We start from the raw sequence: 27,300 nt of genomic DNA, 5'->3' as shown, positions 1-27,300 counted from the left end.
TTTCTGAATCCTGTTCAATTTTATTATGGGGACACAAATGAGGCACAAATGGAACAGTTTTTTGAGAATCACCAACATAAAGCATTCAAGAATCACTATTTCAAACTCTTCCCTGCTTGAAAAGAATACAATTTATTAATTTTGAAGCAATATGCTGACTCCAAATCCAGTGTCTGTTGAGCTGTCACTAAAATCAAAATGATTACCTTTAGTTAGAGTGGGAATGGGAGGAAAAATACATATTAGACAGTAGATATTAGAGCACTGGACCTATTGCTTAAATGAAGCCCTTTGACTGAAATAGTCTACACACCTTATCTTTATATTTAATGCTTGTCATTTATGTCCAAAGATTTATCTTTTTAGTTGGCTGAATAAGGGAACGGAATGAAAATGTGGTTTCATTGATGAAACCTATATAGATACGCATGTTCACTAAATGATCTGGCAGATGTTATTTTCCCAGTTCTGACTCAAAAAAACAAAGTGTCCGCAGCCAGCTCTGAGAAGGCGAGTTTTCTTTCTTTTTCTTTCCTCTGCCGGCTCAAGTCATCTTGCATGATTTTCCATTGATTTTAATTAAGCTTCACTCAGCAGGTGTGAATTCCTGTGTGATTAAGGCATAAGAAGCAGGCCCTCAGCACATTTTTCCGGCCAGAGAGAAAGCTAGAGTGAGACCGGACTGTAGTGGAAGCACATTTCACAATCACTTTCTATAAAGACTGCGTACATTAATGGTGCTTCAGCTTCCAATATTCTTCTCCAATCTGTGTTTGAACTCGGAATGCTATTTCTACACTGTATTTGTAATGCACTTGAATTTTTAAATCATTAGACATGACATTATAGTGTCTTAAGGTCTGTTCACAACAAGAACAATTACTAAACTGTTAGCAATATATTTAAGTTTGTATAGAAAAAAAGTATAGAAAATTGTCTTATTCCTTTGTACTTATATCAAGCATTTTTTTGCAGTAGAGGTCAAAGTTGAGCTCACTCTTTTGGACAAAGAGAAAGAGGTGGACCTGATGTCTCCTAATGGAAAGGCCAGTCCATTTTCAGAATGCAGACCCAACGGATCTCTGGGACACTGTTCAGATGAGGACACTATGACACTGCGGCCACACCGTAAACACAGAGAATACATAGAGGCATCTGTCTGCCATGTAAAAGACCTTGAGAATGGACAGTAAGTTCTTGGTTTTAATACAGTACCGAATAGTCATGTTCCTGTATTTGAGTGCATGCTTGTGTGCTATTTAGAGCTAATGAAAAACAGATTTAAATGATGGTTAGAGAGTCGGACTCATAATCCAAAGGTTGTGGGTTCGAGTCTCGGGCCGGCAGTGATTGTAGGTGGGGGGAGTGAATGTCCAGCGCTCTCTCCACCCTCAATACCACGACTGAGGTGCCAGGCACCGAACCCCTAACTGCTCCCCGGGCGCCATAATGGCATAAATGGCTGCCCACTGCTCCAGGTGTGTGTTCACGGTGTGTGTGTGTGTTCACTGCTGTGTGTGTGCACTATGGATGGGTTAAATGCAGAGCACGAATTCCGAGTATGGGTCACTATACTTGGCCGTATGTCACTTCACTTCACTTTCACTTCACTTTAAAGTGATATCATCAATATTTTAGTTTGTGTTTCAGGAAGAGAAAGACTGTAAAATTGAAACCCATATATCTGCTAAAATTCAACTGTCAATCTCAAGAATACGCTAGCATATAGATTGGGATCAAAGATAGGAAACATGAACTAAAAACCACAAAAATTATGTAAAGTTTCTTAATGCCGATGAATGTCAGTTTTTATCTCCCTTTTGGTGCCACATAAATGACATACATCAGCTGTAACCTTTCAATGTATCTATTGGGTTGAGTTTTGGATATTAGATCTGTGCTGATCTTATATGTTGTGTTTGGCAGAATGCGTGAGGTGGATTTGGGGGCAGGTCGTGCTCTGCTCATTGAGGAACATGGAGAATTCTTTGCCATGGGACACAAGTGCCCACATTATGGGGCTCCACTGGTCAAAGGTGAGGGACGTCCTGTAGAGCACTCCTGGTCCTCTGCATTCCATAGTTTGGGATACCAATAGCTCTCAGAGGATTTTATAACACACTTAGACAAGCTTTATCAAATAGCAAAACAGATTGCTCTATCAGAGTGTATTTAAAAACTATTCTCTTCCAGGTGTGCTATCAAAAGGGCATGTGCGATGTCCATGGCATGGGGCATGTTTTAACATCACTACGGGCGATATTGAGGATTTTCCTGGCCTAGACAGTTTGCCTACCTTCCAGGTAACACACATTCCTCTTCAACCTCTCCAGAAGTCCCTCTCCGAACGTTCACTGCGTCTGCTTGTTCTTATGGACTGTAAAAAAGTATTTATTGATTTGCATAAAATAAATACATTATTTATAATATAATGCATAATATCTGCAAGGTATTATCATATATGATAATAAATTTATGCATTAATTAAAAAAATAAATTCTTAAGCCTAAACCTACCAAGAGTTTGGCTTGTAATTTTAGTATATTTGCAGTTATTTTAAATTTGAGCCTATATTTATAAAACAATAGGTGAGAACTTATTAATGATTCATAATGTATTCATATATATTATATACAAATAAATATGCATTTATTTATATAAAATGAATAATATATAATAATATCATTAGCATATGTTAATAATATTTTGTATTTATTTATTTAATAAATATTTTTAAACCATCAAGGAGTTTGGCTAGTGATTTAGGAAACAATATAAGTGTGAATTTACTGATGAATCATAATATATTAATACTATTATTATTTATAAATAAATTGATATTTATTGATAGATTTATACAAAATAGGTATCTCATTTTATTATAAAATGTATATTATATATTATATATTAATAAAAAAATTATTGATTTATTTACTTGTATAAATTTTTTGTAAGCCGACTAGGCTTTGGCTTGTGATATAAGTGCATTTGCAGTTTGACTTGGATTTAAATTGATCCAATATTTCAATATTTAGAAAATAATATAAGCGTGAGTTGATGAATCGTGATTTTTGTTTGGAAATGTTCACAGGTTTATGCAAAACTAGTGAATGAGACCTATTGAATTGAAAAAAAAGCATATTCTCAAAAAGACACAGAGGGAGTACATGCTTCTTATACACCCCGAGGATATATGAGTTCATCAGAGGAGAGAAAATGAACCTCAATGTGTGTCATCACTAAGCCGTGGGGGTGTTTTCATAATCCCTCTGTTATGTAATAATAATCTGTCATGTCAATTAATTTTTTCCCACTATTTCAGGTCAGAGTCGAAAAGGAGAAGGTGATAATCAGAGCAAACAAGCAGGTGAAGAGTCTCTCTTTCTCTGGAGTGCGTGTGTAAAGAGAGTTATATTTAACAGCAGTTGTAATGGTGATGTGGGGAATCATCTGTTTCCTGACAGGCTCTTCAGACTCAGCGGCGGTCAAAGGCCATGTCAAAATGTTCAGCTGTCATCCATTCCAGCACTGGATTCAGCCACATTCTCATTATCGGATCAGGTTGCAGCCATAATGTTATAAAATGAGACTAAAATGCACTAACATAGGGGTGAATTCACTAGGTAGTGTTGTTTATTTCCATACACTGTCTGCGTTGTTCTACAGGAATGCATCTATATTTACAGACATTTATCTTCAATTTGAACAAAAAATTAGTTGCGACATGCAAATAGTGCTGACTTCTTTACATGCAATAGGTTCAATGTACACAGAGATTATTTACCCTGTAAAGAACGACAGTGATTTAAAATACTCATGGCACCGTGCCATTATGTGGGTAAACTGGATTTCTGGTAATAATATACAGTTTTTGCACTGAAATAACATGTGTACTCTTTAGTGAATTCATCCTTGGTGTTTAGAGTACAGTTTATACGTGTAGCTTTCTGCTAGCCTATAACCTTATTGTTCCCGTAAGAGTGGGCGGCTGGGTGCGGCCATTTTTAAGTTGAATGGATCTGGCTTCCGGTTTCATTTGCTTCCAGCTATTTTTTAGCTTGTTTTGCCACTCGATATTGCAAACTGGTGTGTCTTACCATATTATTTTATGCATTATCTTAATTATGAACACACTAGTTTGTAGTGCAAACACTTTTACCGATTACTGCACTTTGTTATTCTTCTCGTTAACTTATTTCAGCGGCTAATGAACCGGAAGTCTCGCACATTTTTGAATGTACAAAGTGAAACATAAGCTTATGAATACCCATTAATGAATTCAATCATTGTTAAGCCTAGGTTTAGAATGACCCATGGTTAGCTATTTCAAGTCTGATAAACCTTGTTGTCTATTTAATTGTGGGTGATGAATCTGGATAATGTACAATAATGATAATGAAATGTACTTTATATAGTGTAAAAGATAACATCCAAAGCATCAAATAAACTCATGCATTTATATTCAGGTTAACGCTCAAGATGAAGGTGCCACCTCCTCTTGTCCTTGACCTTGTTGATGTTCTCACTCAGGTCCTGCTGGTCTGGTGTGCGCTGAGACTCTGAGGCAGGAGGGTTTCACTGACCGTATAGTCATGTGCACCACGGACAAACATCTACCTTACGACAGGCCTAAACTGAGTAAGGTTTGTACATAGAACAGTGTGGGAGCAAAGTTTTACCATATCAAATGAATATAAGACTGCTTTTCCAACAGAAGATTTTAGTTTTTTGGCAAATATAATACTGATTTGATGCCCATCCCTCTTTTTTTCAGTGTTTAGAGAGCACAGCTGAGCAGCTTCAGTTGCGCTCATCTGACTTCTTACAGATGCACGACATAGAGATACTATTAGAGAAAGAGGTGAGAACATTATATATTTTTTTCTAAATCTGTCATTTTTACAAATTATTATGCAGAATTACATAAATTGCCATATGTTTCGTCACAGGTTGTCTCTGTGGATGTGAAGACACAGACTGTGACATTTCGGGATGGTTTTATAATGGAGTATCGAAAACTCTTCATTGCCACAGGGAGCAGGTAAACATGACTACAGCTACCAAATGATCCTGCATTCATAAGTTTAGGGTCAGTAAGATTTAATTACATTTTTTAAAGAAGTTAACACTTTTATCTAGCAAGGGTGCATTACATTGATCAAAACACTGAACAAAAATACACCGGTGCAAAAAAAATAAAAAATCAGTTGCTCTTCTTTAAAAAACCTTTCTCAGTTTCTGCAAAAAAAAATACTATAATAATACGTATTAATAAAATAATACTTCTGTTGTTGTGTTTCAGAAACATATTTTTTTTACCAGTCCCAAACTTTTGAAGAGTAGTGTATATAAGAAAGAGAAATGCATTTAATTTTTTGTAATTAATAAGTTGTATCTTTAACAGACCCAAACCTCTGAGCTACAAAGGCAAAGATGTGGGAAATGTGTTTCACCTCAGAACACCAGAAGATGCCAACAGCATTGCTACACTCGCCAGCAGTAAGAATGCTGTCATCGTTGGAACCTCATTTATTGGTAAGAGCTGATGTGAAATTTACATAATGTATGTATTCTCTGTATAGTTAATTAATAGCTCCAAAAAGTGTTAAAACATTTAAGCCACAATTTAAGATGAACCCGTGTCATTAGAAAACTAAATACCACGTGACACGTATTCTAAAGATAGATGCTCAAGCACACTTTTCATGTAGGTGTGTCTATATTTTTTTGGGGCCTCTGATAATGATTATTATGCACTGTCCTGTGTTCAGGTATGGAGGTGGCCGCAGCTCTCACAGATAAGGCTCACTCAGTGTCGGTGATTGGCATAGAGGCCGTGCCGTTCCGTAAAGCACTCGGAGAGAAAGTGGGAAAAACCTTGATGAAGGTGACAGAAAATAACTAGATATATAGAATGAAATAAATAAGAATATTAAGATTTAAGCATTAAATAATTGTTAAATGGTGTACATCAGAGGTGCCCAAACTTTTACTTTATGAAGGTTCAAAAATCAAAGTTCATTGAGGGTTGTGTTTACCCATCTATATTGTAATTTAAAAAAAAATGACATTCACTCATACTCGCTATATTTCAAAAATATTGCAAAAAATATGAAAACAAAATGATCAATTATAAATAAAATTTATAAATCAATTTCTTTTTTTCTTTGGCATGGAATGCCAAATCAAAGGTCATGGGGCCCTGGTTTGGGATCTCTGGTGTATATATTCTGAGTAAATATGAACTTTTGAAGCTTAGAAAGCAAAATTATTACATTTTGACAATATATTTTAGTAAATGTTAAATCAGTTGCATTTGCTTTGGCATTAATTGAATTAACCACATTAAACCTACTGTATATTCAAGCAGTATTTTGTTTCTCTCTTCAGCTGTTCGAGTCAAACAGGGTGAAGTTCTACATGTTGAACGAGGTGTATGAGATGCGAGGGCATAATGGACAGGTATCATGAAAGTGAGAGAAACAAGAGTTCAGTGAAGTGTAGGGCTCTCTCTCTCTCTCTGTCTCTGTCCCTCTCTCTCTCTCTTGCTCTCGTTCCTGTAGAGTGATTAATTACATCTGCTTTCACAGTAGCACTGCTTAGCTTTGAATATCTTCAAACACTGCTATTGCAATAATGGATTGGCCCTGGGCTAAAAGGCCAGAACTCATAACACAAGTGGGCACACAGTCAGCAAACTGTTAATGTATAATTGAGAATAAGCAGAACTGTGACCTATTATGAAATTACACTTTGATAATTATTTCTTCCTAAAGAAATAACGTAATGAGATTTGTACACTGTATTATAAGTCATGGTGGAAAGAAAATTGGCAACTATGACATACATGTTAAACTGTTTTTTGTTTCAATAGTTAAAAGAAGTGGTTCTAAAAAGTGGCAAAGTCTTGAGAGCTGACGTCTGTGTTATTGGCATAGGTGAGTCTGTGTGATTACTGAAATTTGGCCTCTCATTTTTTTTCTCCCATTGTAGTCTTGGCTACAAAAATAAATAATAAATATAATTTTTTAAGGTTTTTGAAACAAGTCTCTTTTGCCCACTAATACAGCATTTGTTTGATCAAAATTTTGTGAAAATAATTTTACTATTTAAAATAACTTTTCCATTTTAATATATTTAAAATTTAAAATTTGTAACATTCTAAGTCTTAACTGTCACTTTTGACCAATTCAACACATCCTTGCTAAATAAAAGTATACATTTCTTAAAAAAAAATTCTGACCCCAAAATGGATATATATATATATATATATATATATATATATATATATATATATATATATATATATATATATATATATATATATATATATATATATATATATATATATATATATATATATATATATATATATATATATATATATTAGTGGTCAAATGATTAATCCCATCCAAAATAAAAGTTTTTGTTTACATATGTGTGTACTGTGTATATTGATTATGTATATATAAATACACACATGCATGTATATATTTAAGGAAAATGTTATGTTTGTATATTAAATATATTTATATATAAAGTAAATTATATAAATGTAAATATATACATGTAAATATTTTCTAAATATATACTGTATGTGTGTGTATTTATGTATACATAATAGATATACACAGTACACACGCATATATTATGCAAACAAAAACTTTTATTTTGGATGCGAGTAATCGTTTGACAGCACTAATATATATATATATATATATATATATATATATATATATATATATATGTATATATATGTGTGTGTGTGTGTGTGTGTGTGTGTAAAAATACATTCACTGAACATTGTGGGACATGTTGTCACATTACTAAACTTTTCAGCAAGATTTAAACAGTAAAAGAATTATGAAATACAAAATTATTCATGAAGCAAAGCAAAGCTTTAAAACACATGTGACAACATGCCCCAATATAAAATACAAATTTGTTCTGGGGTCCTGATCGTGAGTGAGTGAGTGTGTGTGTGTGTATGTCTTTAGGCTCCAGTCCAGCCACAGCATTCCTAAAGCAGAGCGGAGTGCACATGGACTCCAAAGGATTCATCCCAGTCAATAAGGTTCAGTCTTTCTGCACTGCTGTTCCATACGTACTGTACATCTGTTACTGTATCTTCTAGCACATTAACATCTGTTGCCATTCAGAGCATGTGTGTTTCTGCAACCTGTGCTAATCTGCCCATGCTTATGTCTACTGTATCAGTAATAAATTGTTGTTTTAGTACATTGACGTTGAGTATTTTATGATAATAAGCTACAAAAGGACAAGCTACAGTACAACGCGTATGAAAACATATACCTTTAACCGTTTCAGACCATGCAGACGAACATTGACGGGGTCTTTGCTGGGGGTGATGTGGTAACGTTTCCTCTTGCTCTACGTAGCAATAAGAAGGGGAACATACCCCACTGGCAGATGGCTCACGTACACGGTAAGACCTGTAGCACATTGAGATGTATATTTATGTGCTTATACCAGAGATGCCATTGTTTATGAATAATATTTCATTCATTTTTACACGGTCTTCCACCACAGGTAGAGTGGCTGCCCTTAGCATGATGGGAAAGGCCTCAGACATTAAAACGGTGCCTTATTTCTGGACAGCAATGTTTGGGAAAAGCATACGATATGCAGGTAAGGACAAATGTCTTGTACTAAAAATACACACACACACACACACACACACACACAAAAAAGCCACACTTCATTTCGATTAAATAAATGACTGACGTAGTTTCAGCGTCAGTGCTCCTCTGATGCATCACAAGTGCTTTTAATCTTATTGTCAAGGTTATGGAGACGGCTTTGATGATGTGGTCATCCAGGGAGATCTGGATGAGCTCAAATTTGTGGCATTCTACACAAAGTGAGTTGATTTTATTCTTATTTCTCTAAATTTAGTTAAATAAAATGAAAATGATCAGATCAAAAATCAGTTCTAATTTAGATAAGGATATGATATTATTGTTATATATTATTGTGAAGTACTCTTTTTATTTTATAGTACTATACTATTGCAATAATCATATATTTTTATTGTTTTGTTTTATTCTAAGTGTCTTATGATTTAATAAAACAACAGTATGTAGTCATTAAACGGGGCTCATACAATTATGAATAAATCATGTCGTTTTATTGATGTAACTGATAAAAGTACTTCAAAATAATAATATAAAAAAATATATAAATATTTTACACAAGTGAGTTGCTCAGAAAGCATTATTGAGTCTCTGATTAAAATGAGTTGCAGGGACTGAACTATAGTTTCTGTGATTAATATTGGATATTGTTAATTATGTTAATCGTTGCAAAGATTATGCGGTTATGTTTTTTTTTTTTAGACATAATCTCTACAACATCTGTACAATTTATAGAATCCACATTATTCATTACGCATTATTCTTATTTTCTGAAACTGGCCTTAATGACTCAGGACTCTTGGGATGCTGTGGTAATAAATCTCCAGCTGCTAGAAAGTGAAATGAATAAATAAAATCAAAGTGAAAAAAGATCTTAATCTCACAGATGAAAGAAATAGATCAAAATAATAGCCAGATTTATTGGGCATCACTTGCTAAGGCAAATATCACTGTTATAATATTGCCTATATAGAGTTAGTGTTTTATGCAAACACACTGCAACATACTTAAAGGGATAGTCCACGCCCCCCAAAAAATCTACATTTTGTCATTTACTCACCCTCGTGCTGTACAAAACCACAAAAGAAGATATTTTGAAGAATGTTAATAACCAAACAGTTGCTGGTAGCCATTGACTTCCATAGTATTTTTTCAATTCCTTTAAACCCCCTTAGCAACTGCTTAGAAATGCCCTGGCAACTATTTGCATTGTGACTGTGAGTTTTGCATGGACAAGCACAACTCGGCTTACTTCAGAAAATGTAAAAATGTTTTATTATATGATTTATAGAAGTATTTAATATTGTGCTATATTATTGCAGTTGTAGCAGAGTTCTTACGGTATTTCCCGTGCAGCTGATGCAAGCTGTGTGTGTTGTGTTTATTAATCTGCGGTGATTACAGGAGTGAGGAGGTGGTGGCCGTGGCCAGTATGAACTACGACCCCATTGTGTCACGGGTTGCAGAAGTCTTTGGCTCTGGAAAGACGATTAGGAAACGTGATGTGGAGTAAGAACATTTTCTAGTTTCACAGAAAACAACAGACGTAGTAAGATTTTCAGTTCAGACTTGTTTTCAACACTGATTATAATAACAAATGTTTCTTTAGCATATTAGGATGATTTCTGAAGGATCATGTGACACCTGTAGTAATGAGGCTGAAAATTCAGCTTTGCATCACAGGAATAAATATATTCAAATAGAAAAGAGAAAAGAGTTATTTAAAATTGTAATACTATTTCATAATATTGCTGTTTTTTAACTGCATTTTTGATCAAATAAATGCCTCCTTGGTGAGCATAAGAGACTTCTTTCAGTTTACAACACAGAGCATGAGAAAATCCCCATTACAATGAGTTTATTTTTGCCTCATTCAAAAGCATTTACTCTTAATTCAAGAATGTTTGTTCAACCTGGCAAGTGTGAGAACATGACCTACGTTATTTTGCATCGTGTCCTACACAAGGCCTGCTCACACACCAGTGTCATTTTAGAATTGTTAACACAGCAAGATGTTTTTATTTTGAATTGGCTTTAATTTTTATATTTTTAGTTTTTATTTTAATATTTTTACATTTTAATTTAATTTTTAGCATATATATATATATATTAAATATGATTATTTTAGTTTATTTTCATGCCCGTTGTACGTTTAGTTCGGTGTACGTTTTTCAATAATTTTACTTTAACTTGAACTTTTAAATTTCACTTTATAATTTCCATTTAGTTTCGTTTTTTCCCTAATATTTTTAATTTTATTTCAGTTAACAAAAACATTTGTAATAGTTTTAGTTAACGTTTATAACCCTGACAGACACATTTTAACCTTCTTCGCTAGAATAGACGGTAACTGATGTTTAAAATTCTTTGCTTTTGACTCTTTTTAAAAAAAAAAATCATATTAAATTGGGTTTAAATTATTTTATTTTAGTTTTAGTTTTTCAGTTGGTAATTTTAGTACGTCGGTTTGAACTTTCAAGATTTTCACCTAATATTTTATTTTATTTTATTATTAATTTCATTTAACAATTTTTTTTTTTAAAGTTTTAGTTAATGATTATAACTCTGACACACACTCCTTGCATTTGAATCTTCTTAACTAGAAAGGACATTGACTGATGTTTGAAATTCTGCATTGAATTATTTTCTCCTGCAGGACAGGAGACATGTCATGGTTGATCGACAAAGGCTCACAGTGAAGATGTGATCGGCTCAGCACAGCAAACTCCTTGAGTTTTCCTTGCCAAACTTGGACGATCTCCTGTAACAGACGTAGTCTTAGTGCTGCAGCTGCAGTTGGTTAAGTGGGACACTAGATGGGAGACGTACGCCGTCCTAACCAGAGCACCTGGGCCGTGCCGAGGACCTCGTTCCCGTGAGGTGTCACCTCTCCGGGCCTGGATCCGTTCACAGCACTAACAAATGAGCCATACCTGGTTTTTAACCCTCTGTACTAGACGGGACAGTTCTCTCTCTCTCTCTCTCTCTCTTGCAGGTTGGTCGACTCTTTTGCATGAAGCATCTGCCTGTAAACAATATTCACGGGAGATCGGTTAAGGGGAATTGTCATATTTCATTTTGTACGTGACTTTGTATATAGCTGTTAACTGAAGATACATTCAAACAATAAGACTGCACTTTTTTCTACCGAATAGCCTGGCTACAGGAACGAGAACAAAGCTGATGTCTGGCTCACATCAAAATATGCAGCTTCGCTTGTGGCGGTTTGTAGATGTAGAGAGAGCAGATGCATGAGAATTCATATGCATAGGGCATTAGTTTTCATTAAGACTCTCCCAAAGGATCTTAATGTGGGATCATTATTCAGGGAAGGTAACAAGGTCCATATGTCAATGTCTATGAATAAATCAAATATAATGTATGATAATAGTATTATCATACATCACAATGTATAATATAGTGTTATCATACATATATCAAAATTCACAGGTAGATGGGTGAATCACACAAAGCCAAAATCTGAAAGAAATAAAATATATATAGAGATAATATTTTGCTTTAAAGAAAATGAAGCCTGTTTTTAGGACCATTGTTTTTTTTTTTTCATTGTGACATTATTTTCATAACATTTACCCCAAATTCTCATTATTGTAATGCAAAATAAGAGTGCAAAAATAAAATTGTGAAAAAAAAAACATTTTATTTAGATCTCATTTAAAATTATGTATAAATCATAGCAGCATTTGTTGTACTGTATTTAATATTTCCTGATATAAATAAAAAATGTTGTTCTACATATATCACAGTAATGAGAATTTGTGTGTGTGTATATATATATATATATATATATATATACATAAACATTTCTTCTTTTTTCACATTTTAAGGGCATTATTTTCACGAGAGTTAAGCACATTCCTCCTTCAATGTTTTACTTATTACTGTAATACAGTATATTTTTAGACGTTATTTTCTTTATGCAAAATATATATATATATTTTTTTTCTTTTATGATTTTGGGGTAAACTATGACCTGGACGTGTTATTGACAGGCTTCATGAATTGCTGAATCTTTTATTTAATTCTCCCAGCCATCAAGTATTTCAAGTTCAAATTCACAGTATAATCTCCATGGCAATAAAGCGATACTGTCATTTGAATGTTCTCACCCCAAACTGAAGCATGACCCCGTGCACCAGGACTGGCCTGAAACACTCGCTGACCTTTAACGGTGACAATATACCTCTTGCTCATGGGAACTGTGGTTGCCCTGCTAGTAAACTGCACAAGACAACAAATATTTAAAGCTATAACTTTAACTATAGAAATGCTCATATTATAAGAGGCTTGTATTTTTTGACTAATCGTGAAATGATTTATTGATGATAGACTGATTGATTGTTGATTGTACACTATAATAACGAATGCTTCTCTTGTAGCTCTGACCTCCTTTAGCTTTTCTTTGATACTAACTCAGGGATTGGAGGTTTCAGTCATATGGGACAGGTTCTGGTGGAATAAAAAAAGATGAATACATTTGTTGCTATAACATTTTATTGTGCTGCTTGTACTTTCAAATATACTTACAGTAAACATAGCAAGAAATTTATCATAGTATAAGACAGTGGAATAAAAAGTTTTGAGTCAAAGGGCATTTTGTTCTGTAAAAATCAGCATAGCTAAAAGAAAACTAAAACATTTGAAAGCCTTAAATTTAAAGTAACATCCATTTGGAAAATCAGTATAACAATATGCTATGAAATCTGAGTCATAAAACAATGCATTTTTGCAACACTGGGGTAAATGCATGTTCATTTCAAACTCATGGAAGTGCTATTTTAAGAGTTTCTTAAAATGTGCATTTAAAAAGCTGAAAAATAAAATAAGCTAATAAAATAAAAAATGTATAAATAAATGAATCCGTGCATGATTCCACCCTGCACCCTGTATATATGGACGGGTAAAAATCTTCAAAACCAGCTATTTCTCCAAAAAAAAATAAAAAAATGCAAGTCCTTAGTATTCATAAAACAATGCCCTAGGAGAATAATTCTAAAATGTTATCATTTTTAGGCAGCATCACTTCAGAACACTATAAAACAATCATTTTAAAACCATATACAAGCGACATATACATAGACAAACATGCAGCAGTACATTCACATTCATCTATGAATGACAGGAAGACCTAAAGTTGAGCGCTTTTTCTGTGGCTGCTGGGAGAAAGTCTTCTGTGTTGCATTATAAAAAGTAGAAATGTCACTTGATAATATAAACACTGTGTAAAGTTTACATGAGGTTGAATTTAGTACCTTTGGTTTCTCCTACAGTGCTCCTGGAGATCAAAAGAAGGCCACAGAAACCAGGCTAATGTCTCTGACTTATATCTCATTACATGGTGATAATGTAGCTTATTGGCTAAAAACAGATCAAGGTCAGATTATTCAAAATGATTCATATAGAAAAACTAGCTGGTGTAAGAATATATTGAGGTCATGTTTGTATATCACATTTTGTTCAACTCTATCCACAAAAAGGCACCGATTTGTTACTCTCGCTCATGTAAATATGAAACTACATCATTGTTTCACAGGTGGATGTACTTTATATAAATTATTCAGACGACTCTGATGTGACCGACGGCTGTCATGCAGACTTCCTTCAGAAATCATATTCTGCAGCACACTGGCGAAGATACTCCTCATACAGCTTCCGCTAAGATAAAGATGACAAATATTACAAGATTAGAAGACAAACATCCTTCGAAAGGCTTCTATTTCAAATGCAGGTTCAGTTTTCAGTTCTCTCACATCTCTGCTGAAAAACCAACTTGGAGGTTAAGGTGGTTAGCTAGTCTCACAGCCATGCCAAGCTGGTTAAACTGCTCTGGTTCGATGATTTTAGAGCGGTTTTAGGCACTTGTCAGCTAGTCATTGCAACTTGCTATTTTTTAGCCTTTTATGTTGATGTATGTCATTATTTATATATTGCTATTTGCATATTTTTATAGTTTTTTTCAACTGCTTATATTTTCAAAACTTTGCCTCTTTTTTTTTTTTCAAAACTTTACACAGAAATCCAAGAACTGCACACATAAAATGCAAGATGCCTCACATCTCTTGCAAAATGAAGTACTGCATTCACCTTTGCCATAGTATTATATTTTTGGATATATCATATACACAGTTATTCAAAACGCTCTTCTTTCATGAGCTCTTATGTACATTTCTGTACAAGACTGAAAGTAATTCAGGTTTCAGAAATTGTGTGACAAGTAAAGATTTTGTGTGTAAGCAGTTGAAAAAAAACTGTAAATGCTTATAGTAATATATTTATAATGCAAAAAGTCAAATGTGGTAAATGAAAAAAAATTATATTAGGCAAGTTTTGCTCTAAATTAACAAGAACAAACTATATTTAACTGTATAATAATTATTATACAGTTTTGTATAACAGAAATATTTACCTACATGGAATTTTAATAGTTGTGAATTGAAAATAAGCAGAGTGTGGAATTGAAGAGACAATTTCACAGAAATTAATAATGAATTTATTAAGTAAAGAATCACTTTCACACTATTTCTGCTACTTATGTTTCAATTTGAGACACTAGCAAAACAAACTATTGTTCAAAAATTCTGGGGTTGGTAAGATTTTATAATGTATTTGAAAGAAGTTTCTTACGCTGAACAGTTAAAACAGTACCTGAAATATTATTACAATGTAAAAATGACTGTTTTTAATACTGTAATATATTGTAAAATGTAATTTATTCCTGTGATGCAAAGCTTAATTTTCAGCATCATTACTCCATTATATTAATAATAATATAATGATTTTGTTACATTATAAATGTCTACACTGCTCAATTATTTCAATAATGCATTAAATGATCAATTTAATGCATACTTGCTGAATATAAATAAATGAATAAAAATGTAAAAACATGATGACCACAAACTATTGAACAGTAATGTAAATTTCAACACAAGCAACGATTGTAAGACTAATGTTATCTTTAGGGAAATGAATGGCTAAATGAATTCACAATTATGATAGTGCAATTATGTGCAATTATGATATTCACAATGATGCTTAATGTATGTTGTACCTTCTTGGATTTGACGACATCCTGGATGTAATCGCTGTTCTCTGCCGGTTTCTTCTTCTCTCTCTTAGTCAGCGTCTTACTGCCCTGACTGAAGGAGATCAGAGCATTGAGAGTGCTGCTGTTAAACTGATGACGTGACCGTTTAAAAAACAGAAATCAGCTCAAGAATCGAATTACAGTAAGTGGCACAGTACAATGAAAGATTAAATGCTAGCATTCATTGATAGCATTAGATTAAAATCTTGATATATTGTACAGATACTGTATATCTCGACATATATTAATATACACTATATTGCCAAAAGTATTGGGTCACCCCCTTCTAATGAATATGTTTGACTACTTTAGTAATTTCTATGAGTACAAATCTTAATGTTTAAGCATATAATGATATTCTAGGGAATTGTGTGCTTCTAATTTTATAGCAACAGTTTGGACAGGACCCTTTTCTATTCTAACATGACAGTGTCTCTGTGTATAAGGCACGGTTCAAAAAGACATGATTGATTCAGTCAGTGTGGAAGAACTTGACTGGTCTGCAGAAAGCCAAGTCCTGATCCCAGCTGAACACCTCTGGTGTGACTTTAAATGCAGACCTTGAGCCAAAAACTCATTATGTTTAGGTATTGGGGAAGGTTAAGGGATCAAGAATATGCTCACGCAGAATCTAAAGTGTTATCATTATTAATATACACCAATATACATGAAGGAGATGCAGTGTGGCAGGCAGGTCATTATTTTGGCATTCTGTTTGGTGACACTAACTTGACCTTTCAAAATAGTATGTAAAATAGTAAGCATGATGCAAACGATCATGTTTGTCACTAGACCTCATTACATGCATATTGATATTCAGTGAGTGTTGTCTTGAGAACACATTTGGTTACTTTGCAGTTTTTGAACCAACAGCATGTAAAAATGTATTTTTGCATTGTGAAAGTGGAGAAAATTATGTAAAAAGGCTTAATTTGTTGCACTGTTTTTTTAAATGGTAGTATCTGGTTATTCTGTATAGAAAATTTGCATACTGTGCACAGTACACACTGCACTGTACACTGTTGAATAAATAGCTATTCTAAACCTAGCCAAAAGATAAAGCATCAAATAAATAAAAGTAAGCGATGTCAGAGTTACGGTGCCCCCTTGTGACAATAAAACAAAACATTTAGAGACAATTTTGCTCACCGTGCAAAATACTTGGCCAAGAAGAACATAAAAGAGCACCAAAGATGATCACAAACATTATCTGCCAATCTTCAGGAATCCAGTCCCACAGATACACAACTACACCCTAAAAAACACACAGATAAACAGAACAAATAAAACAGTCACCTGTGATTGGAACCAATCTTAATCTTCAGAAAATAAGTACATACTGTGGAAAAGTAGAGCGTTTTAGTCAATCCCTCTCCAACAAGAGAGTCCAAGTCCAGTTCCTCTGGAGCGAAGGTGCTGATGATGAAGAGCGATGGAAGGAAGATTCCCAGAACTCCACACAGGAAAGAATTAAAACGATTGCTTTTATTACTGCTCACATTCATCCTGAGGGAAGACAAATACATGCCAAGCTGATAAATATTACATATATGAGCTCTAGAGTCATGAGGCAGAGCAGATACAGTGTGGATGGATGTATGTGTACCGGTCCTGTTCCAGTGTATGGTTGATGGTAGAGATGATCAGGTTGCAGTCTTTCTTCAGCTGGTCAAGTGTTTTTTGGACTGCCTGGTTTATGCTCTTTTCAATGGTCTTGCAAACCTCATCAATCTGGTTGATGCATCTGCTGGGCTGCACACACAAACACACAAAAACAAAACTTTAATAATTTTATATTCACTTTATCAACTATCTATAGTATCAACTATCATATGCAATAACACTGTATAGCAAAAAGTGGACTAATGGAATGAAGAATTATTTTATGGTCATTACAAACAAAGCTGCATATGCATATGGGTGGGAAGTCGTGGCTTAATGGTTAGAGTGTCGGACTTGTAATCCAAAGGTTGCGGGTTCGAGTCTCAGGTCAGGCAGGAATTGTAGGTGGGGGGAGTGAATGTCCAGCGCTCTCTCCACCCTCAATACCACGACTGAGGTGCCCTTGAGCAAGGCACCGAACCCCCAACTGCTCCCCGGGCGCTGCAGCATAAAAAGGCTGCCCACTGCTCCGGGTGTGTGTTCACGGTGTGTGTGTGTTCACTGCTGTGTGTGTGCACGTTGGATGGGTTAAATGCAGAGCACGAATTCCGAGTATGGGTCACCATACTTGGCTGAATGTCACTTCACATATGGGCATTAAGAGCATTGCCACTGAAAAAAAAACAAACACATTTTTAAGGATGTGAACAACTGCATTTTTAGCAGATGAAAAATTGATTTGGTGCTCAAGAATTGTTTTTGTTTGTTACTAATTTCAATGTTGAAAACAATTATGCTGCTTAATATTTTTGTAGAAACCAACATTTTCTGATACATAGAAAGTTCAACAGCATGTATTTGAATATATTTGTAATATTATAAACATCTGCACTGTATATTTTGATCAATTTATGTCAGTGCAAATAAAAGTATTAAATATATTTTTTAAAGTCTTAAAAAAAGCTAAAAAAAAAAAAAGCAGTAGTGCATTATAAAGCAGTGTGAAATCAAGTTTATCTTTTATGTCTTATTAGTATCAGTCCATCCATTTCTCCTTTAAGTTGGGCTTGTAAGAGAAGTGTCTCTGCTGACAGACAAATGAATGTAAATGCTGCAGAGAGACATAAATCTATTTCCTCTGACACAGCAGTGCAGCATGGGCAGGCCTTCCATTACTCATGTCACTTCTAGGAGGAAAACCATGGACTATTAACCAGCACAGCAATCTGCTACCATCATCTCTTACTTTTTGAGCATTTCGAAGCCACATTTGTTGAGTCCAGGTCTCCTGCACAGCTCTTGGACAATCTGCATCATCACTCGCTGTGGGAATAAAATCAACACCAACACTGACTGAGACATTTGACCTAAAGATGGGTTAAAGCGACAGAGAAACCCCAGAGGATTGAATTTGTAATAGCACCTGTTTGGCTTCCTGTCAGAGAACAAACTATTATGATCAGGAGTACAGATTGAAGTGAGACTGGAAATGACCATATTAAATTTGTAAGTCCTGACAGTAACAGTTTACCGAGCTAAAATGTTTTTGTATATTTATATTGACTTTAAGGGCAGTAAAGACACATATTTATATTGACTTTAAGGGCAGTAAAGACACACACACACACACACACACACACACACCTGTCTGTCCGTTTCTCGTCCAGCCTCATCAGCTTTGCTCAGGTAAAAGCGCAGTCTGTCTCCACACTTCTCACTCAACTTCTTAACAATGTTCAATGTAAGCTTGCACAAAGCCTGTCCCATCAGGTCAAAAAACACAAAGATGAGGTCCGCCTGCTCACCTGAAAATACACAGATATGTAAAATGAGAAGAACTGTTAATCTAATAGTTGTGTGATTTAATTTAAGACAAAAAAAATAAAATAAAACAAAATCAAACTTTATTACCGGTACTTTTTTACTGGTACATACTGTATTGTCTCATTAGCTTAAAAAGATCATTTTAAAAGGTTTGAAAAACACAAGTTTTGTTCCTGTGTTGACAGATTTATTGAAACAGGAAGTTGGGTTGGGCATACTGAAGAGCTTATCTTTTTCTAAAATAGAAAATAGCCTTTAATTTAGTGAGATTCGCTACTTGCTACAAAATGAGTCATCAATATTTTTTGGTCCATTTTCTCTGAAAAGAAAGACTGAACAATTTAAATGCTTCAGATAATTTTAAATTATTTTAACAACTTTTTTAACCATTAAATGTGTATATCCAGTATTTATGTCAGTGTTAATATAGTATTATTTAGATACAATTATAGTATTTGAATTAGCTTTTATTTTTACATTTTCAGTTTTTATTTTAATTTTAGCTTAAGTTTTAGTAATTTTGTTACGTGCTTTTGTAATTTTTACTCTTTTTTTTTTAAATATTCATATTTAACTTTAATTTATTTTTATTTCAGTTTTAGTATTTTTAGTACTTAAACATTTTATTTCTGCCAATTCATCTATCATTTATATTTTATATATTTATATCAGATTTATTTATTTATCATTAATTAAAACACATTTTTAATAGATTTATTTAACAATATCTTCACTGGTACACAAAGTTAACATACAGCACATTAACTACAAGACAAAAAAGGTTAAGAGAAATTTGCCTTGACAGAGAAAATGGTTAATAAAAAAAGTGAAACAACCCAGAAAAAATAATTTTAAATCAGTTTCAGTTAATAGATCTTTACAAAACACAAATAATGTAATACACAAGATCTCAGAGAACTAGCCTAGCCCCCCGATACTGCACATGAACACCAACACAAAGTCGTTAATAAGAGTAGGAGTTTCTGACTCTTAAGCCATTCAATAGTTATTAAAAAGACATACACAATATGTGATTCAAACATGATCGTCATGATTCGGTCTCTGATATCCTACATTTCATATATTCTAGATTCATTACATGTAAAGTAAAACATTTCAAGTTTTTTTTGTTTTAATTTTGATGATTAGAGCTTACAGCTCATGAAAGAGAGAAAAAAAAGAAAGAAAATATTAGAATATTTCCTAAGATCGATCAAAAAAAGGATTTGCAAAACAGACAAGTTCAAGTTCTTTAAAGTATGGTCATTTATGCACTCAATACTTGGTCGGGGCTCCTTTAGCACAAACTCCAGCATCAGTGAGGTGTGGCATGGAAGCGATCAGTCTGTGGCTCTGCTGTGGCACTACTGAGCCTTCAGCTCGTCTGTATTGTTGGATCGACTGTTTCTCATCTTTCTCTTGAAAATATCCCATAGATTCCATATAGGGTTCAGGTCAGGCATGTTGGTTGGCCAATCAAGCTCAGTAATAACATGGGCAGCAAACCACTTGGAAGTGGTTTTGACACTGTGGGCATGTGCTAAAGTCCTGCTGGAAAAGGAACTCAGCATCTCCATAAAGCTTGTCAGAAGCATAAAGTGCTCCAAAATCTCCTGGGAGACAGCTGCATTGATTTTGGACTTCATAATAACATAATGGACCAACACCAGCAGACGTCACGGCACCCCAGATCATCACCGACTTCGGAAACTTCACACTGGCCTTCAAGCAGCTTGGATTCTGTGCCTCTCCAGGCTTCCTCCAGATTTCCAAATGAAATGCAAAATGTACTTTTGTCTGAAAGAGGACTTTGGACCACTGAGCAACAGTCCAGTTCTTTTTCTCCACAGCCCAGGTAAGACGCTTCTGACGTTGTCTCTGGTTCAGAAATGGCTTGGTAGCTTGGTAGCCCTTTCTGAACCAGAGACAACGTCAGAAGCGTCTTACCTGGTTCAGAAATGGCTTGGTAGCCCTTTTCCTGAAGATGTCTGAGTGTGGTGACTCTTGATGCACTGACTCCAGCTTCAGTCCACTCCTCGTGAAGCTCTCCCAAGTGTTTGAATGGCTTTGCTTGACAGTATTCTCAAGGTTGTGGTCATCCCTGTTGCTTGTGCACCTTTTTCTATCCAATTTCTTCCTTCCAGTCAACTTTGCATTTAATATGCTTTGATACAGCACTCTGTGAACAGCCACCCCTTGACTTTAGAGTAATGACTTTCTGTGACTTACCCTCTTTGTGGAGGGCGTCAATGTTCATCTTCTAGATCATTGCCAAGTCAGCAGTGTTCTCCATTATTGTGGTTTCACAGAACAAGAGATACCCAGGATTTATACTGTAGGGATGGTCATTAATTGAAACTCAAATGTAAATATTCTAATACTTTCAGATACTGGATTTTTGACTTTCATGAGCTGTAAGCTCTAATCATCAAAATTAAAACAAAAAAACTTTTGAAATGTTTTACTTTACATGTAATGAATCTAAAATATATGAAAGTTTCACTTTTTGAAATAAGTTACAAAATTAACTATTTCATGATATTCTAATTTTCTGAGATTCACCTGTACAATAAATCTAAGTTGCTCCAAAAAAAGATAGTATTGTATAATTACAATAGTATATATAACGATTCAATTTACAGCACCTCCATAAAGCAAAAACACACAGATTTACATTCTTTGCTTATAATTTTGTAGAAGTAGAGTTCTTATGAATTAAAATTTAAAAAAAGGTGCATGGCCATCTTGCTCCAATCAAAGTAATTTGAACACAACTTGTAATTACAACTTGCCAACTCTTAAATATAACCTTGAATGCACCATTTGAGTCTCTTACAAATGAGCTGATGAGTCAGGTGTTTGATTAGGAAAACATGCAAAATGTGGGGTGGTGCTCCAGGAACTGCTATAGAAGCTTAAACTGTACAAAATGAAGAGACGCAGCCTTACCAAAAGAGGTGATGGCACTGTTGACATCAAAAGGGTACACCATATCTCCATCCACCAACCCTGGAGTGTCCACAAACGTCACCAGGCTGAACTTCTTCTGTTTGGAGGTGGAAATCTCAGCGCTCAGGTAATCCGTGACACCTACAATATCCAACTGCAGGCATTTATAAAACTGCACTAGCAGTAGAAACACAACCATGTTTCAAAACTATAATTCTAGGGAGAAAAAAATCCATCTGATTAATAAAATATGTTCATGAATTCTGATCGACTTGTCCAATTTTCTTGACCACGCCCCCTCTGGTGGTCTGTTGTTATGGTTACCCACAACAGCTCTTCAACTGGCAGCTTCAAGGTGGAGCCACATAAAGCTAGCCAGTGAAGAACGACTGTGAAGCAACGCCAGCCGAGAGTTTTGAAAGCATGCAAGTAATATAAAACTACATTTTTACATTTTCTAAAGATAGCGATTGGTGCTTCAGTCATCGCCACAATGCCTGATTTATGGTTGCTTACATGCTCAGAATGATTTTAGCACACTAATATGCAATTGCTCATTTTTTGGGGTGGTTTCTTAGTCAAATATCGTTTTTTTTTATGATTCGCCAGGTGAAAATCTCAAGTTAGATTGTTTAGAAAAGCAATATCACACCTTGAATCTGCATAACTACATGTCAGGACTCATCAAATGTTTCTGCTACCTTCACAACACATCTGCGGTTCACACTGAAGCTCTTTCAGATAGTGGCTGCAGGTGTGCAAGATCTCACACAAACCCGTCTTGTTCTGTCTCATCAACATTCTACAAAGGTGCACCAACACACCCTCAAATCTGTCTGTCCATCTCTCCCCGTCTCTTAACTGCTCTCTCTTTCTCATTTCAGAAAATACTCTGATTTTGAACATTACTGCTCAGAGGTTTCATATATATATATATATATATATATATATATATATATATATATATATATATATATATATATATATATATATATATATAATTTTCTTGGGATAAAAGCATCTGCTAAATGACTAAATGTAAATGCAAAATGTAAAATGTATTATTTTTGTTTCCTATGAGTATATAAGGTCACCATCATGTACACTACCATTCAAGAGTTTGAGTAAATATTTAAACAAATATATTGTAAATATTATGTAATTATTTTTGAAAGTGTCTTAATACACCAAGACTGCATTTGCTTGATTAAAAATACACTAAAACACTAATATAGTGAAATATTACTACAATTTAAACTATCTATTTTCCATTTTAATGTGTTTTAAAATGTAATTTATTTCTATGATAGCAAAGCTAAATTTTCAATATCACATGATCCAGAAACATTTGATATTATAATTCAATGTTGAAAACAGATGTGTTCTTTATTTTTGTGGAAACTGATATGTTTTGTTTTTTTGAATTCTTTGATGAATTGAATGTTACATTTCTGTAACATTACGTCTCTTCTGTTTTCATTTTTGATCAGTTTAATGCATCCATGCGTAATGTTCATAATAAAAAATCTTGCAGACCTCAAATTTTGAACGGTAGCATATCCATGTAATTACTTTCATTCCACAGGTGCTACATAATTAAAATCAGATGTAGTCACGTGCATGTGATACGCTCAATAACCAGGGATTATTAAGGGATCTTTGAGGCTGTTTAAAGGTGAAAAGGTAACTGAAAAAACACGTCTCACTTTGCTGCCGAAAGGTGGAAGGAGATACTGAGGGATCTAGTCCACTGGGGAAAAGTCAAAGGTCAAGAAAGTGCTGCGTCATCTCCAAACCGCACAGCAGCACCACTGCGGAGAGACCCGAGTCATCATGATAGTGTCAAACTTATTGAGATAAGACAAACCAGCCAAAACCACACCCAAACAATGCACCAATCGCAAATCTCATTACCCTTTCCTACACAAACCCACATCCTGATGACAATGCGACACACTATATACATTCCCGGGAACATAGAAGACCACTGCAATACGTTCATGCTCTTAAATTAGAGTAAACAAAGTAGAATGAGATTCATAAAATTCAGAAATGACGGTTTATAAAAAGATCCATGCATGTTTTACTATTTAAATAGTATGTTTTAAGAATGCATGTCATAATTATGTCAGGTTTTGACTCTGACTTGAAGTTGGTAACATGCAATGGCTATACAAAATGCTATTTTCATTTTATATTTGTTCCTGTTGTTGACTATCAATCGTATGTTCTCTGTAGCAGTAATGTGGGAAGACATTTCTCTCTGTCTATCCCACTGATGCTGCACTGTTGTCAATGTGAATGACTCATTCTGGTTCTCTGCACCGGGTGAACCCACACTGCCCACTGAAGGAATACTACTCAATCAGTGTGCGGTAATGATGCCCCCTGACACACCCAAAGATCACTCACCTACACCAACGAAGACCCATCACTCAGATACAGCCTAGCTGTGACACCAGCTGGACTTTCGTTTTAACAGTTACATAAATACACAGCCAAAAGCGTTAAGTCAGCAGAGCCAGAGGGAGTTTATCGAAGTGCATGTGAATGAGATGTGTTGCTATGTTTCGCGCTCTCAGGCGGATACTGCGCTGGCTGTACATACGCTTGCATGACTCAGTGTGAGGTGTTAGTCATAGCTGTAGATGCTACTGCCTGGACTACACATCTCCCTCAACCCAAGTCTAATTTCTAAGCAATAAATGAGGAAAATAGCACTAAAAACTAGTTTGGCTGTTTAATATCATGCGTGATATGCAGTTCCAATGACTTAAGAAAATTTCCCTTTTTTTTTTTATTGTGCTACCATGTGACACTAATCAGCAATGCCTTGAAGTTGTCATTTACTCTCAGTAGATATGCATGGCACAGAGAAAATATTCATATTTGATAGGCAAACATGAATAGTTCATATATGCACAGAAAAAATGAATTACAACGAAAAAAAATTAAAAGTAAAATAATAAATGTAATTCGAAGCATGCACGTCACCAAAAAAAAAGAAAAATCAAAGGTTCTGAAATATATGAATCATATTCATAATATATATAATATAGCACATTAATATATTTTAAAGAGACTGAGACTTTAATAAATAAAACAGATTCTGCATTCTATCTCTAACATATATATATATATATATATACACATATATATTCTTTTGAGAGCATACTAAAAGTTACAAATCAATCTTCTATTAAAATTTCCTACCTTTGAACTCCAGCAGAGATCTGAAATGCGGGTAGAGGTGTAATGTTGCATTTCCCTGTGAGGAAAAGAAGCAAACATGTTGATAAAGGAAAGACAAGACACAGTTAAAGAGGAGAATGTGGTGTGAAGTCAGAAGCCAGGCCCCGCTGTAGGGAGACTCCCTGCTCTTCCTGTCTTTCCTCTCTCTTTCTATCTGCAGACTGGGTGATGGTGTGACACTCTCGGCCACGCTGCAGCTCTCTTCCTGTTCTGCTGGTAGGCTCTTCCTGTAAAGAGCTGATGATCCTTTCATATCACTCCTTCACCATAATTGCATTACTCACGTTGAGGTCTTCACAGAGACAGAGAAGGAAAGAGAGAGAGGGAGAGCCCTATATGCTAAGGAAAAAAGACACTGTGTCTTTAAGACAACCCCTTTGCTTCCAGAAGGAGCGACTGACTAAGCTGTGATATGGTCTGCTCTTTCGCCACATGCACGCATGTATGATTTTTCATGTCTTATTGCCAAAGCATTTCCTCTTAAATACTATTGTATCCCTTTTTGCATTCTGCATGTAGACATATCTCAGATAATTTGGCCTTTAATGAGAACTTAATGATATATGCTTGAATTCATATCGAAATCTTTGGCTTTTTGACATTTTCAGACCTTCTGGAACTTTTTATGCTCACCAAGGCTGCATTTATTTATTTAATCAAACTTTCAGTAGTAATAAAAAATAAAACAATATTGTGAAATATTATAACCATTTAAAATAGCTCACCAAGGCTGCATTTATTTAATAAAAACAAACAAAAAAACAATAAAAACAGTAATATTGTGAAATAATATTATTTAAAATAATTGTTTTCTATTGGAATATAATTCAAAATGTTGTGCTACATAATATTTTTGTGGAAACTATGATGGATTTTGTTTTTCATAATACTTTGATAAATAGAAAGTTATAAAGGACAGCAAAAAATAAATAAAAAGCATAAAGAGCGGTACAAAAACAGTACTAGAAGTAAGATTACTCTTATTTTCTTAGAAAAAAATCTGTGAAAATAAAGTTAAACAACAATCTACATGTTCTCTCTGTTTAATCAAATTGCTGTCTATTAAAGACATTAAAGATATATTTGTTTCTGTAGATCTAATTTATGCTGCCTTAATCCAAGCAGTATTTAATTGGCACATTTTACTGTATTCAAAATCATTCAGAAGATTTTCCTCCTTAATCAGCAGAAAAAAATCCATCTGTATCTGCTCACAAGAACGCTTTTTCTGGACTTGTGCCATTAAGGAGGAAAGTTGAGTGAGAACATGAAATAATGTGGAGAAAGTACATTTTTTGCTCTGATTTTAGGAGAAAAAAATGCTGATTTTCTGTGAAACTGATTTAAACAGAAAAAGTTATTAAATTAAATTAAGCCTACAACATTCTTATTGGTAGCTGAAAGCAAACAAACAGATAATATTTTCTTCTTTAAAATATAGGTCACTGTATAAATACTAAAGCTGGTTTTCACAGCCCTCCTGAGATCAGGAAAAGGTGTCCTTAAATTCAAAGAAATTTATTAAAACAGATTCAGCTAATGTGTTTTCATTTGCAGCTTGGATTTTATTGAATGACACCCAGAGAAAACCCCCGCTGGTCAAAATGTGACCCATGAGTCATTATTATTAATAGCCCCATTATTAACAGCACTCACAAATGCACTTTCACTACTCATCTGTTTCTGTCACGTGACTTTTCCGCTCATCCACTATATTTATGACCATCAGGTGGTCAAAATAATGGCATATAAATACAAAAACACATGAATTCACTATTCATCTTTGTATACCTCTGTATACATGCATTGCTTGCACTCCTCCGCTGGTGTTTGGAGATGGACTGTGCATTAAATGTATATAACGTTAGTAGGGTTTATGCTAACTTGAATTCTGTAAAAATTTTAAAGGAA

General features: G+C 34.4%; 1 protein-coding gene and 1 pseudogene across 2 annotated transcripts; one reads left to right on the top strand and one right to left on the bottom strand.

The window, feature by feature from the left end:
* Positions 1-998: 998 nt before the first annotated feature.
* On the top strand, positions 999-12,410 carry LOC306871303 (apoptosis-inducing factor 3-like). Its single transcript, XM_079419118.1, has 18 exons — positions 999-1,189; positions 1,927-2,036; positions 2,194-2,303; positions 3,323-3,367; positions 3,465-3,561; positions 4,531-4,643; positions 4,775-4,861; positions 4,950-5,041; positions 5,405-5,535; positions 5,772-5,887; positions 6,391-6,462; positions 6,875-6,938; positions 7,998-8,074; positions 8,329-8,446; positions 8,551-8,649; positions 8,806-8,881; positions 10,059-10,163; positions 11,311-12,410. Exons 1-18 carry the CDS (start codon positions 1,029-1,031, stop codon positions 11,351-11,353), a joined length of 1,716 nt encoding a protein of 571 aa, XP_079275244.1. The 5' UTR covers positions 999-1,028; the 3' UTR covers positions 11,354-12,410.
* A 739-nt stretch (positions 12,411-13,149) lies between these two features.
* On the bottom strand, positions 13,150-25,642 carry LOC306871627 (annotated as a pseudogene). Its single transcript, XR_013785824.1, has 10 exons — positions 25,351-25,642; positions 22,138-22,278; positions 19,009-19,169; positions 18,611-18,687; positions 17,993-17,996; positions 17,369-17,514; positions 17,103-17,268; positions 16,912-17,017; positions 15,727-15,814; positions 13,150-14,330 (listed from the first exon to the last, which is right to left on the bottom strand). The product of XR_013785824.1 is annotated as an uncharacterized misc_RNA (transcript).
* Between the last annotated feature and the right edge of the window lie 1,658 nt (positions 25,643-27,300).

This window comes from Barbus barbus (assembly GCF_936440315.1).
Source record: "Barbus barbus genome assembly, chromosome: 6".
Classification (NCBI taxonomy): Eukaryota; Metazoa; Chordata; class Actinopteri; order Cypriniformes; family Cyprinidae; genus Barbus; species Barbus barbus.
This window is presented reverse-complemented; position numbering and strand designations above follow the sequence as displayed.

Excerpts from the sequence above, each read along its gene's own strand:
- LOC306871303 (XM_079419118.1), top strand. The coding sequence starts at position 1,029 with ATGTCTCCTAATGGAAAGGCCAGTCCATTTTCAGAATGCAGACCCAAC. Across the intron at positions 2,304-3,322 it reads ACAGTTTGCCTACCTTCCAG|GTCAGAGTCGAAAAGGAGAA; the intron begins GTAACACACATT and ends CCACTATTTCAG. Across the intron at positions 10,164-11,310 it reads ATTAGGAAACGTGATGTGGA|GACAGGAGACATGTCATGGT; the intron begins GTAAGAACATTT and ends TTTCTCCTGCAG.